This window comes from Girardinichthys multiradiatus, chromosome 13 (genome assembly GCF_021462225.1).
Source record: "Girardinichthys multiradiatus isolate DD_20200921_A chromosome 13, DD_fGirMul_XY1, whole genome shotgun sequence".
Lineage (NCBI taxonomy): Eukaryota > Metazoa > Chordata > Actinopteri > Cyprinodontiformes > Goodeidae > Girardinichthys > Girardinichthys multiradiatus.
The window spans coordinates 13,961,411-13,980,008 of record NC_061806.1 but is presented as its reverse complement, the minus strand read 5'-3'; the positions used below and the strand labels follow the sequence as shown (position 1 = coordinate 13,980,008).

Genomic DNA, 18,598 nt, shown 5'->3' with positions numbered 1-18,598 from the left:
TTTTGCTTGTGGAGAAACTGAGATCAGTTCAGTTTAAAAAATATTACTTTGTGATCTTGGATGCCTTTATTTTGTTTGTAAAAAGTCCAAAAATAAAGGGTTGTCAATGCTTTGACATCCAACCATGACTCAGTTTAAAAACCTTCATCTGAGTCCACTGCTGTGAAATTGCCTTTTTTTATTGTTTGTAAGTGTACATTTGTCTGCCTAATCTGTCAATAACGAAAAAGTTGAATCATATGAAGGTGGCAAAATACGAATAACCTGTTCAATTTAAATACTGATTGGCGACCTGTCCAGGGTGTACCCCGCCTCCCACCCATAGACTGCTGGAGATAGGCACCAGCTTCCCCACAACCTACAATGGAAGAAGAAGTATAAAAAATGACTGATTTTAAATATACAGGTGCCTCTAGATTTGAAAATCATTGAAAAGCTCTTATATTCCAGGAGTTCAATTCAAAAAGTGAAATTCCTCAATGGATTCATTGAACAAAAAGTGGTATATCTGAAGTGCTTATATCTAGTAGATTAGATAATTATGTCTTACATCTATTGTATACTAAGTTTTCTCAGAAAATTAAAACATCACATAAGAACAACAAAAAATATGATTTTTAACACAGAAATGTTATCTTACTTCCATGTTCTGGCCCACACAATCATGCAGAAATGCCGACAGTTTTCCAGCACTGACACTGCCAGAGTAAGCCACAAATAATCATTGCTTAAGAAGCTGGCTGTTCAGAATGCTTTAGTGAAAAGTTTAGTGGAAAAAAGGTGTGGAAGTAATAGGTGCAACAGGAATAACTGCAGCCTTGAGGGGATTGTAAGGCAAGCAAACTTAAACGTCTGGGGGAGATTCAAAAGGTGTGGTCTGCAGCTTCAAGAGCCGCCACACAGACGTATGCAGAACATGGGTTGCAACTGCATTTCCCATGTTGAGTCCTGCCAGTAGCTTCTTACCTGAAACGATTTCCTTTTGCTTTTTTGTTGACACATTCTGCATAATCCAGTTTTATTTACACTCCTTTTATGAAAATAAAATCAACAGGCTGACAAGCTTTTAAAGGTAGAAATCCATGTTTATTACCACAGTCAAATATGAGGCCCAGCAGAGTGTGTGTGACCCGTTTTACTCTTATTTCACAGAAATAACTCTTTGAAAAACACGAGACACAACATCATATTCATGCAATGGTGTAAAACAGAAAACACAGATGGCAAACAGTAACAAAACCCTTGATAAGGATCCTCTCCTACACGGGCAAAGCAAAAATAAAATCTTTCTGTTGTTTATTGTCTCTTTGTCCTCAAAGTACCAAGTGGAAGAGAAAATAGTGAAATAATGGAGGCAGGTGAAACAGAAGAATCAATATCTGTATTTTGTGGAATAATCCTTGGGAGACACCACTAAACCTCTTCCTTTCCGTGCTCCTCGGTACACTGTTTCAACAATGTCTATCATCTCCTGCTTGTCCTCTATGATCCAGTTGATCTTGTTGTTGTTACCAGTGCCCAGATCAATCATGATGTGTTTGTTCCTGTGAAACAAAGAAACACACCAACTTCATCTTCCAACACTGAAAGAAAGATCTCTCAGTGGTTGCCACTCTCCATTCATTCACGCTGATGCTGCGGTGTGTCCTACCTGAAAAAGAACATGATCGTGCAGGGGTCGTACAACTCGTACATTTTATTGAAATCGGGCACTTCCGTGATGTCCACGAGGTAAATGACGGCAAAGTTTTTTACCTGTCCAGGAGAAAGAAACTTTATCCAGCAGAACAATGAAAACAAGAAAAGCTACAAAGTAAAACTTGCTAATGATTTTGTTAAAAACGTAGCTTTGTAGAACCTAAAAATAGCTCCAAGTTTGGCTACTTAATCTAAGCACAAGGCACTGAACAAACAGTGAATGACCAGGATTTAATGAAAGCCTGTATCAGATGGAGGAAGCTCATTCACTACCTCCCAGCTGGTTGTAACGTGACCTAAATGTTTCCATCTGCAGGGTAAATGCAACCAGAGATTCTGATTCATGAAGTCATTTAGGAAGTTCTCTCAAACAGCCTTGAGAACCACTTGCTCTGACTGTGCCATACTCATGATGTATGCATTTCAGCAATACTGCGCAATTAATCAATGAAGCTCAATTACTACAGACTGAGTAATGAGTCAGTGATAGCTTTACCTTTTCTGAAAGATTTTTTGTGACTCAGCAAATGTTAAATATTCAGCCTGTTTCCTTTGAGGCCCCAAATACATCAGCTGAGGAGGATGTTGCTCAGCAGATCATGTTGGATCAATAATCCCCCCCCCCCCCCCCCCCCCCCCAATAAGTCAACGCAGCCTACACAAGAGCGACCACGTCATGCTGGCAACAAGTCTCTTCGGTTTGGAGGTTGTTTCCAAGTGAAATAAAGTTGGCTAATTTCTGTATCAGCATGGTGTTTATAAATGAAGGCAGAGGAAGCCCAAATGGTGGAAGAAGTTCTTTCAGGCTCCTACAACAGGAAGTTAGACGTCAGCAGATACCAGGAAGCCAAACCTAGTACAGCAAAGTTCTTCCGTTTCATCCATTTGGAGAGTTTACTTCTTTCCATCAGTGATGATGCTTAGTTGGGAAATGGCAGCAGCATTTTGTTAGCTTCTCAGCTAAGAAGAAGACTGATGTTTAGTTATTAATGTTTAAACTTGCTTATCAGTAGTATTCAAATATCAACTTTGAAATCACTCCATCTTTGTTTTGAAATACGAGCGAGATTAGCGATATGATGTTTAACTGCAGAGCTGTGTAACACTGACTCACACAGTGTGATTTTACCCTTTTAAAGCTATGATAAAGAATTAATGATGTAGCAATCTAACACCTCACAGAAAGTCAGAGCCATTTCTTCTCAACCATAATGTTGGACACCAGTGTGCTTTCTTTAGAAATGATCTTGCATCATAAAACTGAATATATTGTGACATAGCGACTTCTACATTTTGAGGTGTACATAGAATATTAATACTTGGGTTTATTTAAACAATTAAATCTGTTCCATAATCTGAAGGATTTCAGTCTATTTGTAGATTTTCTGTGATGCAGAAAGAGAGAGACAGCTCTGGAACTTTGAATTGTTTTTTAAGTAAATCATTTTTTACTATAACAGTTGAATTCATTTTATGGAAAAAAGTTAAACATAAAATAATTCTGTTGACCGACACCAGAAACGTGGTTCATACTACACCAGTTCTTAAATCACTGCACTCACTCCTTGTTTATAAAAGGGTATGTTGTGATATTGATTTGCCAAGTACTGCATGGTCTAGTTAGCATGCTCTTAGTTCTGCAACTAATTCCCTCAAAACATGAGCTGTGTACAAATAATTTGTTCCTTTAAAATCAGGACAGATAACATTGTTGTTTACTGTTGCTAGAATCTCACTAACACGCTGTTTGCCTGATCCAGTGAGTGATTGAAGAGTGAGATTGCAGACTGCTCTTACAAAGCATAACAATCCCTCGACAGCTACGTTTCCTCTTTTATCTAATCTAATCAAATTCTTTCTACTAATATTAATCTGAAATACGTAGGTAACAGCGACCTCTGCTGGGGGGTTAATGACCTACGTGCAAAAGAACTAATCAAACCTTTTCAGCGATGCTGTAAAGAATCTCGTCCATTTTCATGCACGTTGGGTCCCAGTCGTGTCCGAAGCGGATAACCAGTACTCGGTCCTCCTCAGATAGGATGGCTTGGTCCACCTGCCAGCCATTGTGGAGATGTGGCAACATGTACGACATCTTGATTCAAAGGAAGTAAGTTCCAACCTGAAGATCAACACATCCGATTTTTAAGACCGAGAGGAGCAAACACAAAGCACTGGTTTGAGTAGCGCAACGCAGCTAAAACCTAAAGCTAGCTACGTGAGCGTTAGCTGACAAAATCTGGAAGAGACAGGAAATGAATCCTAGAGGGAAGCACAACCCTGAATAAATTCATGAAAACACTTACCTTAAATTAACAAGTGCGTGTTATATATCGAGATGGACGCCTAAATATTGCGTAAAGTAGCTCCGTAATCGTAAATGAAGTTGTTGCTTTGTTGAATGTTGCTTATCCTGGACGTTGCGTCGCACAAAACAAACGTTCCAGTAACCAGTACGTCATCAAACTAGCGACAAGGTAGACACGACGTATATACGTCATGTTTTTTCTACAGTCTTTTCTATAAAACTAAAACCCTGACTGTAGTAAAGTTTGAATGAAAGAAAACTGGGATTTTAGGATCAACGGTTAAGTAAATTGTATTAACACTGGTTTAGCAACAACATTTAAATTATATGAAATAAAAATTATTAATCAATAGTATAAAGCATTAAGTAGTAAATCGATAAAAAAAATTGCACGTTATAATTCATTTAAAAAAATGGAATGCGTATATTCAATACAAATATACGTACTTATTATATATTATCATTTTAACGACTTATCAAATACATAAATAATTAAGACATGAAATGAAGTAAATTTCCACTGCATATGTGAAAAATGTGTAGTTATTTCAGCTGTTTTGCAGCACATCAGGAATTATTTTTGATCTGCCAGCTTTATTAATTAAACCAGTGGGCGGGTCTTACACTGCTATTAACAAGGTGATTGGTCTCCAGCAACAGAAAAGCTCCAATTGGTTCACTGAAATTGTTTCTATGAAAACATTTCTGACTCTTAATTCTATTTAAACTGTTCTAGGTTCCTATTTCAATGTGAATTACACTTTGATGTGATTTAATAAATGAGAAATATATAATTGTTACACTGCTTGCATTTGTTTCACCAAATGTTCATCTAATTATACATTTAACACAAAAAGCTAAGTCTAAGACTCTTTGCATGTTTTACAGATTTCTCTTATTAAAATTAGGAACCATCCTTTGCCCTGTTTTTAAATATTTATCTTCTCTCAGTGACAAGGATATTCACTCATGCATTTTTTGGATTAAAGAGGACTTATTTTATTCAATGTGTTGGTACACTGAAGTCTAAAACAGTTCTTTTACCAGAAAAAGAGTCAAAGATAAAAACATTTATTGTTGTGCAATTCATTACAGTACAAACAGAAAGAACGACAGACAACAGACAGGCTCAAAGGATAAAGAAAACTTTCCAGTCTATGACTTAGCAGCACAGTATGGCACTCCTAAGAGAGTATAAATCACCATTAGATATGTCTGAACTTTTCTTTAGCTTCAACACTACATTACACAGTCACATCACTGTGCTACTAAATGGCCACATGATTAATGGAGCTTAACAACCTCATGTTAGACAATTTGGTTTAGCAGACATGATTGTTTAACAAAGGACATTGGTAGCCAATTTGAAAACAAAAATTCGATCTAACTACCGACTAGCATCGATACAGCAATCATTTCCTCAAAGCGGATATAGGCTTTGTTTTATAAATTCTATTTGGCTATTTTTCATATTGCACAACATCAACATTCTGCCTAAGTGTCTTGGAGCAGTCACTAAGCCTAAATCTCCTTCCATCCTGTTGGATCTACCAAGTCCTCTGCTGCAAAACCACACCCAGTTCCACATAACTGTCTGGCTCAGAATCTAGTTTGCACACATCCACTTCAGGCTGACAGGTGGCAATAGGAGCATTCGCGGAAATCGGAGAGAGAAGATGTCTCCATCAGTGGCTCTTTTAACATCACAACAAATAGAGAAACACATCCAAGGTCCATCGGTGTTCAGTGAGGCAATAAAAGCAGTCCTGCGTGTCATAATGTCCCACAGTCCCTGAGGAAAGCGTGACGCTCAACTGGACCAGGCAGCATTGGGATAAGGTCAGGGTGAATAGTCAGCCTCAGTGATGAACTGCAGAGTGAAGCACCTACTCGGCAGGATGCTCTGGACAGGAGCGATTCACCACAAACCACTCATCTATGCACCTGAAAGAAACAATACAAAAAAAACAAGATGTAACTAGTGTTTTGTGCTTCGGGAAACACAAAAGATGATGATATAAGCTAGCCTGGGTAAGCTAACAATTAAGGCAGAAGCTGATGCACAGGGCTGCTCAGAACAATAAGAACATGTCTCTTTCAGACAGTCAGTCCACAATTCTTGAGTTCACGTCACTAAAATACACTTTTTTACCATCTTGTTTCTGTGCAACCACAAACTTTAGTGTTTTTTTTATTTGATTTTATGTTAAAGACCAAGTGGAAGGAATGCATGACTTTCAGAGATTTTCACAAATAAAAATATAAAAGTTGAGGTGTGTATTTAACCCCTTTACTCTCATACTCCTAAATAAAATCCTGTGCCATTAAATGCTTTTAGAAGTTACCTAATTAGTAACAAGAGTCCACTTGTGTGTGCTTGAATCAACCCACCAGGGAGGTCAGAGAGAAAGCGGTGGAGACGTTTAGAGCAGGATTAGGTTATACAAGAAATATCCCAGGCTTCAAACATATCAGGGAGCATTGTTCAATCCACCATCATGGTAACTCTGGGAGAGCTCCAGAGATCCACAGCTCAGGTGGGGAACTTGTTAATAGGCATTTATTAGTTGGTCAATCAACAAATCTGGCCTTCACGGAAGAGCTGCAAGATGTAAGTAATTGTCAATGGAAAGCCTTTAAAATACCCCTCTGCAGTATTTCACAAGACACGCGAGGGACACATCAAACATAAAAGAAGCTGATTTGCTCATATGAGACCAAAACTGAGTTGTTTGGTCTATAAGAAAAAGACTATGTATGGTGGAAAACTTGCATTGCACATCACCTTGAAAACACAGTTTCCACAGAGAAACATTGTGGCGGCAAAAGTATGCTGTGATAATGGACACATAAGTTGGTCAATGTTGAAGATTGATAGGGCTAGGCCTCCCCAAGATTTGATACTGGGCCAAACATTTGTCTTTCAGCAGGAGAACCATAAATATATAGCTGGAGCTACAGTGGAAGGATTTAGATCTACACGGTTATGTGTGAGAATGGCCCAGTCAAAGTCCAGTCCTAAATTTACAGAATAATCTGTGGCAGGACTTGAAAATTGCAGCTCACAAACACTTTTCAGAGTCTAGACGTGTAAAGGGTTAGGGGTGGTAGAGACATACAATTAGATCCAAAATTATTCAAACTCCTTGCAGATTTTGATTTATAGTAATCTTTAAATTTTTACCAACATGTTGTTTCCACTTCACAAGATTGCATTAACTTTCTGTTGCCTATATATGTATATAATCTCAATAAAGTACACTGAAATTTGTGGTGATAATGTAAAAAGCCTTACAAAGCACTGTTCATACTTCTAAATATATGCACTCACTGTAGCATGCATTTGATACAGAAATTTCTCACTCAGCACACTATTAGTAAATTCTTTCTCTGAAATGAAGAGACCTTTATACCATTTCCTCCTGATCATGGCCTCTCTCAAACCATATAACCCATTTTATTTTATTGGCAGGTCATGCTTTTCGCTTTGGCTTATTTAGATGAAACACAAAACCTAGGCAGGCTTACATATGTTGATTCTGGATCTTGTGATTGAAATCTGCAAAACAGTTGCTTGTTGCTAGAGAATTATGTCGTTGTCACTCCCAATCTTTTATGACCCTATCTTAGCATAAAGATTAGAAACATGATAAAAAAAATGTGGTCTGATTCTGATCAAGGACAAGAAGGATCTCTGGAAACACACCTGGTTCTTTTTTGTTCTTTTTTTTTAAGTTTAATAAAAAAAACAGTACTTTCTCATTAATTAGCAGATACTTCAATCTAAGCTGATTTACAAGGGAGGAACAACATTCAAGCTTACATATTACAAGAAACCTGACTACCTATTTAACATTAAATCCGGTTGCAGGGAATTAACAAGGTTACTATGAAAGTTGTGGGATGCACTGTGCTGTACTTCGGCTTCCTAACAGTCCAAAATCTTGGATGTAAGGTGTGTCAGATTGTTCTGGGATTAATAAATTACTTCTGAATTTAATTTGACTTGAAAGCAAATGACCGGGCCAGAGAATTTGGTTTGGAGTCCCAATAGTAACCCCTGAGGGGTGCCTCAGGGGTTATTGTTGGGTCTTAGAGAGCCAATTGGTGATGTTTTTGTCTTTGTTGTTTTACCTGGAATGACTATACAAAATAATTCATCCCCCTAGACTTCAAGTAATATTTGAAATTTTACAACATGTATCTCCTGACTGGAAGTGACAGTAATGTTTGGAGTGGCTCAGACAGGGTGCTGCCTTGAATCTGATGAGGGTCTAGGGTTGCTATGATACTAAAATATCAAACTTCATACTGATTCTAAGAAAATACTCGATACTAGATACCATATCCTTTATGGAAGTGTGTACCTTTTATTTTATTATAAATGCTTATCCTTTTTGGGCCACTGTATGATTCCATTTGCCTGTCAATTTGATGTTGACACAAATAAATGTTACCACTGAGGGCCAAATGAATCATTCTATACTAAAATAAATTGTTTTTCGAAACAAACATGCATCTGGTGCATACAAAACATTTTTATAGTGTTAACAAGCATCTGGTCTATGCAATTGTATGCAGGTGCAGCCCTGTACCATTTCTGTCTTTCCACAAATTCTGCAGAATATTTTCCATAGTGATCAATACTAAGAAAATACTCCATACCATTTTCGATAACCGATAGCAGGGTAGGTTACTACGGGTTCATACTTTTTCTGCTCTAATTGGTATCTTCGGTCTGGTTCCACCATTTAACTGGTCTGTTTCACTTAAAAGGTGATATTGATGTACATTTTTTGTGAACTTTTTGTGAAGCCAATAGGGAAACAATGACTCATTTATTCTGGTATTGCTCGTTTACAAAACAAATTTACAAAACTTTCACAATTTATTTCTGATCATGCATACCCAAATTTTTCACTACGCTTAAAGAATGTCTTGTTTGGTTACACAGATATTGACAGTAAACTAAATTTTAACTTTTGTTATTAACCTTCTATTTCTACTGTCTACATTCTATATTCATAAATCCAAGTTCTCAAATCGTAAGCCAAATTTCATGGAAGTACTTTTGTATACAAAAGCATTATATTTTCTCAATAATGGACAGCAAGAATAAAAAGGCTTTAAAGACTCCTCATCTTTTTTAACATTTTAATATACTTCTTTAATTTTGTGTTTGAACAATTTGAAACCCCTGGCGTTTTGTGTTTATGGTATACTTAAGTTGTATCCTTTTCGTAAATTTTTTTCGTACTTCTTTCTGTATTCTAATTAACTTGATGTGCACTATTTTCCCTTTTGCTGATCATAATAAAGTCAAAAAGAAAGACTAGAGGGTTGCGTTGTTCGAACTCTGCAGCTGGGAAACTCATCTCAACATGGGAGCTCAAACCGACAGAGCACCTTCACAGGGCTGTTTGTGCCCGTAAGGCTAATATTTGAACAGATAGCATTAGCTTACATCGTCTCGGAGGTTTCTACTTCAGTGTTGCAGTTACAAGAGTATTACTGACCTTTAGTTTTTCTCCAACATGTGTTGTAGCATTAGCTTTAGCCATACCTCACAGGTTGAAATAAATAAATCCAGATACAATGTAAGGGGTTAATCTTTGACAATGCTCAACATCTGCTATAAATGTAAGAAATTCAATTAGAAGGTTTTTGCTAAATAATGTTTGCTGTGAAAAAAATGTATTAATATCTTATGCTTCTGACATGTGTAAACAGAAGTATGTTTGTGAATAGGGCTGTGCAATATTAGAAAATCATCCAGAGGCGAACGTATTGTTTGTTATAGATCCACATTTCCTCATGTCCGTCTTTATCAACTGTGCTTAAAACCCTAATTCTCGCCTTTACACTTTGAGCACCGTAATATGTATCAGATGTGCTGCTCTGAGACTCCAGGGCTCCTGAGAAGTCATGATACTTGGAAGATCTTGGCAAACAATTACTGCATTCACAATAATCCTTTTGGATCATAAATATGCGTACACTGATATTGAGATGATATATTTGTGATATTTTGTGCAGCTCTATTTGTATGTACAAGGTTTATTAAACGTTGCTTAACGGTTCAGGGCCAAGTAAAAAGGTGTGATTCTGTTTGTACCACTATCTTTTCAGAGATTTATAATGCTTTACTTGACAGACCGGAACACAGTAGATGTATTCAGTTCAAATCTCATGTAAACATCCAAAATAATGTGTTAATTTTTCACCAAAAACAAGCGTTTTGTTTTACAACGTGCATTCCTTATGCATGCAATAAACAATCAAAATGACTGACTCGTGTTCCTTTAATGGGTTTGACACTTTCTCCTTTTCACTTACGCTAATTTGAGTCTATTTGAGAATGTTGCTTACCCTTTGTGGTAAATGCAGAGGCAAGGCAGCCTGGCAATGGTGTCTCCCTGCTCCAGATCTTCTAAACAGATTGCACATTCCCCAGAGTCTCTTGACAGGATGTCCTCTGAGAAAGAAACAAAACACACAGAAGCAAACTGAGCAAAGAACTGCTTAACACACCAAAAAGTAATCAACCCCTTGGCATTATCTGTGTTTTGTCACCTTATAGTCTAGAATATAAATGTATTCTTAGTTGTATTATATGTAATGGTCCTTTACAACATACTAAATAAGTTAAATGAGGGTATAAAGCTGAATACAAGCGTGTATTCATGATTGCTAAATCATTTCAAGGCATTGTCCTTTAAATGACATTGTGACATATATCCTGCACAATTCAAGGAGAAATAAATCACCAACAGAACACCATACCCACAATGAAACATGGTGATGGCAGCATCATGCTTTGCGGTTACTTTACTTTTGTTCAGATGGAACCAAGCTTTTTCTCAAGTTGCTGAGGAGATCATCGACCAAACCAAATGCTTTGGGGATGAGCATCAGCAGAGTCTGGAACAAATAACTGTCTCGGAATGGCCCAGTTAAAGCACAAACCTCAGCCCAAATGAGAATAGTTTTTCGGGTTATTGATAGATTCTTTAACATAGTTAAAATAAGTTTGTTTTTACATTTTTTGCTTAATGAAAACAAAGTTAAGTTTTGATGTCAACCTTTAATTAAATCAATTTTTTCCAGATAAATAAATGGAGAGTAGCTCTTTTGAAAGAACTGAATATTTAATGTACAGTCCTACTTTTTTCAAATAACTGTATTCTGTTTGAATAAACTCCAGATAACAAAATGGAAAAAACTTTAAAGGACGGTAAATACTTTTGGAACACCCTGAGGAATATGGAAGACTCCAAATAGGTTGTATTACGTACAAAACTTAGCTTTACTTTCAATTGTAGGATTCTTAATATGAAAATCTTGGAATAAGTTTTATATTTAAATGTAATTAATTCTATAAATAAGCTAGAAACATATTCAAGAAAATACAAAAAGCGAAAGATTTTAAAAACTGCTTTTGGGTTTTATCAAAATAAAACAGAACGCAGACTTAATCAAAAGTACTACTTATATATAAAGTCTAGCAAGAGTAAAGAATAGAGTAGTAGTTGTGCTGATCCTTCACATCTGCATGGTTGTGATAAGCCAACTGACGCTGTCCAGCAGATGTCCTGGATTTGCACATTTATCAGCAACATGCACACTGCTGTAGGTGTGTGCACGAATGCACAATTGCAACACTTAAAAACAAAGAGGAATCCACTCCCGTTGGCCTTAATACAATAGTGACGAGGAAACAAGTCTGCACCGAATTTTGTTCATGACAACTTTCTGCTTCTGTTTTCCACAGGCCTGCAAATCTTTCCTGTTTGTCTGCTAAGTGCAGGTGCTCGCGCTGCGTAGATATGCAGCTGCATCACACATTTGTATTAGTTTTTTTTTTTATCTTTCCCGTTGCCGTATTTTGTGGTTTGGCAAAATGCTAAGTGCATATTTTAGTCAAATTTCTTCTGTCAGATAAGTGTGCAGGTAAAGTTCATACTCAAAAAAGGTGATGATTTTAATCATTTGGAATATAAAGCTGCAAGTGATGCTATCTTTTAAAATGTATGTCTAAATTGAGGGTTTCCAAATGTGTGGGTCAAAAGACAGACTTTTTGTGAAGAGTTTTTCCATGTACTAAATATATAGCATGCAGACAATAAATTCCACATATGCAGATGACGATGTGCTTTGCACGTAAGGACCATGGACATCCTTTAAAGGAATCTTACAGTTTTCCAGCCTGCAAGTGCCCGAAGCTAAAAACTGGGGTGCATGACAAAAACATCTTGAAAGGCTGGTTTATTTGGTACTCCATCGACAATCACGTCCCCATCCAACTTTATGTGACAACACTGGGTTGAGCTTTTGCGTAAATCCGCCATGAAACCCTATTCTCTAGACGTTGACCAAACAAAATGAGATCCTCTATAAGGAAGGTAGACTAGGAACAATAAAATTTTAGTGAGGAGCATGTTGGGGTCCAGCCATGACAAGACAAAAAACGACTAAACTACAGAAAACAAAAGAGACTGGTAAAAACTCTGAATCCCAGAATGCAAAGCATTAACCCATCCTCTTGCACAACTACCAGGAAGGAGGAATCACAGCTGGAATCCCTGTGAAGTCATGGATTAACAAAACTCTGAAACCCAGCAAAACGCTTCCTCATCACCCTGCATTTGCATCCAGTGACAATAACCCAGCCGAAAATGAAAAAAAATAGCTGTCTTAACCTTTCTTTCTGATGTTCTGCAGAAAAGAATCTGAATCAAAGATTCCAGAAGGAGACTGTGTCTCTAATTACGTTGACGAAGCAGTTTTACCCCTCCATGCCTGAAGAAGAAGGTCTAAAACCGCAGCTCCAGTCCGAACAGACGGTCATCCCAGCCCAGCATGCCTGTCCTAGCCTGAGAAGATGCTCTCCCGAGGCAATAGGCGTAGAGCCGCCGTCCGCCACGCAACTAACTCACCCCATCGGGACTGTTAAACTCAATGACCCATCCGACGTGCTCCACTGTTCATCGGAACGGGTCACAGTAAGAGGTTGTGTCTTGGCAGAGAAAATTAATGTAGGGAAAAACAATTCAACAGTTGATTATTCTCATTATGTTTGCTTTGTTTGTTGTGCTAAATAGCGAAAAAGTTTAGAAAGTTGATGACTGGTAAAGAGTCACTATTAGTCACTATTAGTTTACCTTATTATCTCATTAATTCACTTAGTAGTTTGGTTGAATGGAACTAACCTAGTTAAGAGTTTGCTGACAAACGTATTTTAACTGCAAGTTTGATTATTTAAATGATTATATTTTGTATTTTGGCAAGATGTCGTTTATTCTGTATATGTGTGCAGGGATTCTGTTTGAGAACGTGTTTTTCAAATTGCTAGGTGACCTTGAGAGTATTTAAAGGTGCCTATAAATGAAATGTATTATTATTATCTCTATTATTCTTATTATTTAATTTGAAAAGACAATCATTAGCCTTGCTTTATGTGCCTTTAATAGAATTTACAGTGCTGAAGATTTTTTTCCCCTGCCAAAATATTAATAACATACATATATTATACTTGCTTATTGTCTCAACAGTCACCTTCTGCTTTTTTTATAGTTCCAGTCTGGATTTCCTCACCAGGCCTCTGCAGAACTTAAATTGATGCTGTTCAAAATAACTCAAACATTATCTATGATTTTGTTTTTTAAAAACATTAAAAACACACAACGACAGTATTTTTCTTTTATTTTAGTAATAAAACCAAAAGCAACAAGCCTATAATCCATAATGCCGTCTTTGGTTTGGTTTGTAGTCTATGTTTCAGCTTTGCAGGTAAAAACTGGTCTTTTCTGATGTCAGTTTTCTGCATCATATCATACAACTGATCTTACTGTTGTAGGTAAGGCGTGCTTTGCTGAAACACATGAGCAGGTGCTTCTCGATTTCATCCGCTGCCATAAACTTGGAGCAAACAGGACAGTGGAACCCTGGAAGTTTAAAAACACAAAGAACATTAGGACCCATATTCAATAAAAAAAAACACTTCATTATTCAGAAAGGGAACTACAATGTGATAGTAACTCAAATTATGCAGGTTTCTTCAAAGCGTCCTTATCAGTGGGGACGGCTATGGACAGGATGTGTCTCCTGTAACCGTTTGTGTCACAGCAAATCTGAAGAAGCCTCTTAATGAAGACACTGTTGTTGTATGACAGTCTGATGAAGCAGACGCTCAGAGTTGAGGCTCTGTCATAGAATCTTACTGATGTACTATACCCAAGAGACGTGTGACTGTTAGCATGTGCTGGACCTAAGACTGGGCCATAAATATGCTTTTACAAAATATATTGTGACTTGTAAATTTAGGGATGCTGCCTACTGAAAGGTGATCAGGATTTCTTCCAGGATTGCCCTGTATTTACCTTCATCCATATTCCCGTCCACTGTTGTCTGTTTTCATATGCCTGCTAAATAAAAGTCATTCCCACAGCATGATGCTGCAACCACCATGTTTCACCATGGGGATGATGTATTCAGGGCAATGTTCTGTGTCTTTTGCATGAAGGCCAAAAAGTTACATTTTGGTCTCATTTGACCAGATCACCTTCTTCCTCATGTCTGTTCATAACATAGCTCCATGGCATGTCCAAAGCTTGGAAAATTTGTTTGTTTTTCAGCCTTACCCTGCATTAAAACTCATTACAACCTTCTCCCTGACCTGTCTGCTGTTCCTCGGTACTCAGGATGCTATTTATGCGATAATGCTCCCTTAAAAAAACTGAGCCCTTCACAGAACAGCTCTGCTTATAGAATGACAGAATTTAATACAGGCAGAGTATTTACTAATTAGGTGAGATCTAAAGGCAAAAGGTTGCACTAGATTTTATTTAGGGGTATTCACTTTCCAATTATACAATGTGTTGTTCTGTCACATAAAATATAAATAAATAACAATGTTAAAGTTTGTGGTTTTAAAGTGACAAATTGTCTGCCAGTTCAAGAGGTACGCATTGTTTTGCAAGTTTATAACAGCACACAGCCTCCTGCATTTTCTCCTCCTTCCAAATGTTATTAAATCAAAAGCTTCTCAACCTGAGATTAACTGGCCTCCTTTCGAACACAGTAAGAGTTCAGTCTAAAGAAAGATAAAGAAATGCAGCATTTGTCCAACTATCACCATGCCTGGTGTCTACATCATGCTTCTGTCATGTGTTTATGAAGGACTCTGTAAAGTCAGTGTGGGACCCGCGAAGTCACATGGTCCCCATGGGGCAAAGTTTGCAGATGAGTTTATCAGTAATTAGACTTCCTCATTACCTCACCAGAAACTTCAAAGAAAGAAGGAATCAGTTAGATTTGTATGGATCCTGTTTATAAAGCTGCAGCAGTGTTTCTTCTTTTAGCCCCATGAGCGTTACAGCTCCCCCCGTCCTCCTGGTTCAACTCCTGTTTTGTTGTGCTCGGATCTGGAGACTCCCACCCGTTTGGAAGAAATTGTTGGACTTGCAGATTCAGGAAGTTTGAGTGTGTTCTGTGCGTTTCACCCTGTGTTTGTGTGTGTCCATGTCAGGGAATGTGTAACCAGCAGGAAGCGCTTATCTGTTGACCTACATAGTGCACTCTTCACTTTCAGTGCAAAAAAAAAAAAAAAAAAGCAGGCCTGTTTGTCACAACAGAAGAAAAGCAGAAGAAGGAAGACAAAGGGCAAAGCAGCGCAGCGGCAGCAGAGCCACCTGTGGCTACGATAAATATGCAGGAGATCTGAACAAAGCCTCAGTTATCATACGGCTATTAAACATATCCAGGTATCGCGTTTCAAATGGAAAAACACTAAGCAGCCCTGACTGCACCTGTAACATCTAATGATCCTGAGTAGGAGCCACAAGACGAGGCAATACACGACAGTGACTTCACGAGAACCAAAAAAGATTTTGACTATATCTTTGGGTAAACTAAAAATCCACAAACCATGATATAATGACAATGCAGAATTATCTGGTCCTGGTCCAAATCAGCCGTGTCCAAACTCTTCACTTCACCACGCAGGCCAAAATCTCCAAGTTTTAACAATTTGTATCCCACAAAAACAAAAAACGGTTTAAAATAAAAATCATACATGCATGCAAACTTTATAATAGTGTTCAACCACAAACATGCATGGGTCTCGAATTTAAATTTAGACATACATTTTATTTTCTGGAGACGATTGTTTTATATTTTCTTGGTCTTAAAAATATTTCAGTTTGTGCTCAGCAACAAGAATGGGACGTAGGTTTCTTTGAAAAACCGCTTGCTACATTCAGTAAAGCTTAATAAACGGATCGGCCCAGTCTGCTTTTGAGTAAAAGTGTCTGGATGTTTGAGGTCCTACTTACTTAAATAAAGTAGTCTTGTATCTTAAGTTTTGCTGATTTTCTAACAGGTTATTTATTTTGTTTCCATAGATAGTCCCGGCAATAAAATGATCTCAATATTTTAATGAGGACTAATAATGACTGTAACAATAGTAAAGGTATGCTTTAAAAATCAGTAAGACAGGCGACTGTGGTTCAGTAGGAAGAGTAGTTGTCTTGCAATTAGAAGGTTGTGGGTTTGATTCCAGCTTCCTCCTGCCTTATGTCAATGTGCCCCTGCGCAAGGTACTTAACCTCAAGTTGCCTACCAATCTGCGTATCGGTGTATGAATGTGTGAATGTGATTGGGTGAATGTGGCTCTAGTGTAAAGCTCTTTGAGTGGTCTGCATGACTGGAAAAGCGCTATATAAGTTCAGTCCGTTTACAATACATGTGGCTAATCAGCCACATTTGAAAAACGTTGTTGCCACGCATTGCTGGGTCAGCTGGCTGAAAGAAAGTTAACTGTTTCCCCTCCCTTACAAGAAAGTAAAATTCAGCAGTTTGGAAATATTGGTGGAGAATCAAAGTGTGTAAACTAATGAAACGTCACCAATCGCTTCTACTAAAGGTAATGCTCCTCAGATCCAGGGTCGGCAAACTACAATCCGACTGGCGAGCTGCTTAAAAAGAAGCAGTTACAGCATGCTATACACTTGTTTTAAATCGTTGTATTCATTACAGTGAAGCCGTGGTGTTTAGTGAGAATCACATACTGCCCCCTGGCGGTATGCGACGTGTCAAAACATCTGATATAATATGTTGAACTTGCAGTCATTAGCCAGTATAAAAACAGGAAGTAAATGCAGTTCTTTCTCATAAAATAAAAAATAAAAAATCAGTGTTGTGAGGCATGTGTGCAAAAAGCAAAGATTCGAGTGAAAAATATCAAATAATTAACAATAAATGGTGTTCCATGTCTAGGCTTCTCATTTCTGTGTAACACTGATAAAAAAAAATTACATACAAATATACATTCAGCACCCTCATTTAAATGACCCTTTTCCTATTTTCCAGGTGTTGCTGTTATGATTGTGTAATCTGTGTTTTAGGATCTTACCTCCCAGCAGGCGAGGGGACAGGTGAGACGGTAAGGACCCTATAAACAGCCTGTGCGCCTCTGGGGAGACCTGGCCCTCATCACCACCTGGGCCATTCAGACCCCGACTGTGTGACCCTGACCTTCTGCCGGTCGGAATCCTCAGCCCGGAGTTAGTTGGCCCTCCACCCGTGTACCGGATCAGCGGGCCATCGGGCCCGTTTGTATACCTAAACCCCGCGATTCCGTCCGCCGCGGCGGAGTTCCCAGACTGGAGATCTGAGCTGGAATAAGCCCGAGTTCTGCCGTCAAACACGGGGCTGCTCTGCTTGGCCCCCATGCTGTACCCGTACAGGCTTTAAGGTTTTATTGTTGTTGTTTTTGCGCTGGAAAGTTTGGCTTTTTTCAGCCACGACACATGTTCACGGTGAGTTCCGAAGAGCTGACACTAACAAAGGAAATAAAGACACGCTGAAGCAGGGCGAGACCGTCGAGATGATCCAACATCTCAAGAGTTTTACGGTGCGCTCTGTGCGTAAAGTGCGCACTCTCAGCGCACAAAGTTGATATTCAATTGTTCTGTTTTTCCCCTTAACGGAGCCCTTCCCCTTTTTTTCTAACAAAGAAGAAATGAAGAGGAAAAAACTCTTCTTAGTTCCACTCTTCCACTCTCTCCTCTGCAGCCGAACACTGAAACCCAAATGTTTGCGTTAAGCTCTTCTGGTCCAAGTTTGTTTTTGAGCTTAACTACGGCCGTCAGCAAGAAAAAATAAAAGCAGGGATTGCCCTCCTCCTCCTCTGGTGGGGCGCTTAGGTCAAACTCACAAATGTAAATCAGATAAACAAGCTTCGCCCTTTCAAAGTAAAAGCGTCAACTATAAAAATCTCAAGGTCAAGTGTGGCGTGTATTTGTATTCAGGCCCCTGAGTCAATACTTTGTAGAACCACTTTTCTCTATAATTAATTCTCTGTTATTATTTGGTCTTATGTAACCCGATCACCTTCTTCCTCATGTTTGCTGTTTACCTGCATACCTTGTGGCAAACTTTCAACAATTGCCATTTTCTTGCCACTCTTCCACAAAGGCCAGATTTGTGGAATGCACAATTAGGTCTTGCCCTGGCAACAGATTCTCACGGTGTTGTCAGGGCCTTCTTGGCTGTGTCCCTTGGTCCCCATAATGTCGTTTTCTTCTCTAATTT

General features: G+C 38.3%; 2 protein-coding genes across 2 annotated transcripts; both read right to left on the bottom strand.

Moving 5' to 3' along the window:
- Window positions 1-1,064: 1,064 nt before the first annotated feature.
- Window positions 1,065-4,155, bottom strand: txnl4a (thioredoxin-like 4A). Its single transcript, XM_047384060.1, has 4 exons — window positions 4,005-4,155; window positions 3,641-3,820; window positions 1,652-1,755; window positions 1,065-1,544 (listed from the first exon to the last, which is right to left on the bottom strand). The coding sequence occupies exons 2-4, from the start codon at window positions 3,791-3,793 to the stop codon at window positions 1,373-1,375; spliced, it is 429 nt and encodes a 142-aa protein (XP_047240016.1). The 5' UTR covers window positions 3,794-3,820; window positions 4,005-4,155; the 3' UTR covers window positions 1,065-1,372.
- Window positions 4,156-5,061: 906 nt separating this feature from the next.
- Window positions 5,062-18,206, bottom strand: LOC124879770 (E3 ubiquitin-protein ligase znrf2-like). The gene is made up of 4 exons (XM_047384492.1): window positions 17,418-18,206; window positions 13,855-13,950; window positions 10,376-10,481; window positions 5,062-5,950 (listed from the first exon to the last, which is right to left on the bottom strand). Exons 1-4 carry the CDS (start codon window positions 17,734-17,736, stop codon window positions 5,893-5,895), a joined length of 579 nt encoding a protein of 192 aa, XP_047240448.1. The 5' UTR covers window positions 17,737-18,206; the 3' UTR covers window positions 5,062-5,892.
- Between the last annotated feature and the right edge of the window lie 392 nt (window positions 18,207-18,598).

What these genes read in the sequence shown, in the direction of transcription:
- txnl4a (XM_047384060.1), bottom strand. Translation starts at nt 3,793, where the DNA reads ATGTCGTACATGTTGCCACATCTCCACAATGGCTGGCAGGTGGACCAA. An exon ending in TTTACAGCATCGCTGAAAAG is followed by an intron (nt 1,756 to 3,640) that starts GTTTGATTAGTT and finishes TCTCCTGGACAG; the next exon opens with GTAAAAAACTTTGCCGTCAT. An exon ending in ACGATCATGTTCTTTTTCAG is followed by an intron (nt 1,545 to 1,651) that starts GTAGGACACACC and finishes TTTGTTTCACAG; the next exon opens with GAACAAACACATCATGATTG.
- LOC124879770 (XM_047384492.1), bottom strand. Translation starts at nt 17,736, where the DNA reads ATGGGGGCCAAGCAGAGCAGCCCCGTGTTTGACGGCAGAACTCGGGCT. An exon ending in GTCCCCTCGCCTGCTGGGAG is followed by an intron (nt 13,951 to 17,417) that starts GTAAGATCCTAA and finishes TTAAACTTCCAG; the next exon opens with GGTTCCACTGTCCTGTTTGC. An exon ending in CTCTGCATTTACCACAAAGG is followed by an intron (nt 5,951 to 10,375) that starts GTAAGCAACATT and finishes TGTTTCTTTCAG; the next exon opens with GTGCATAGATGAGTGGTTTG.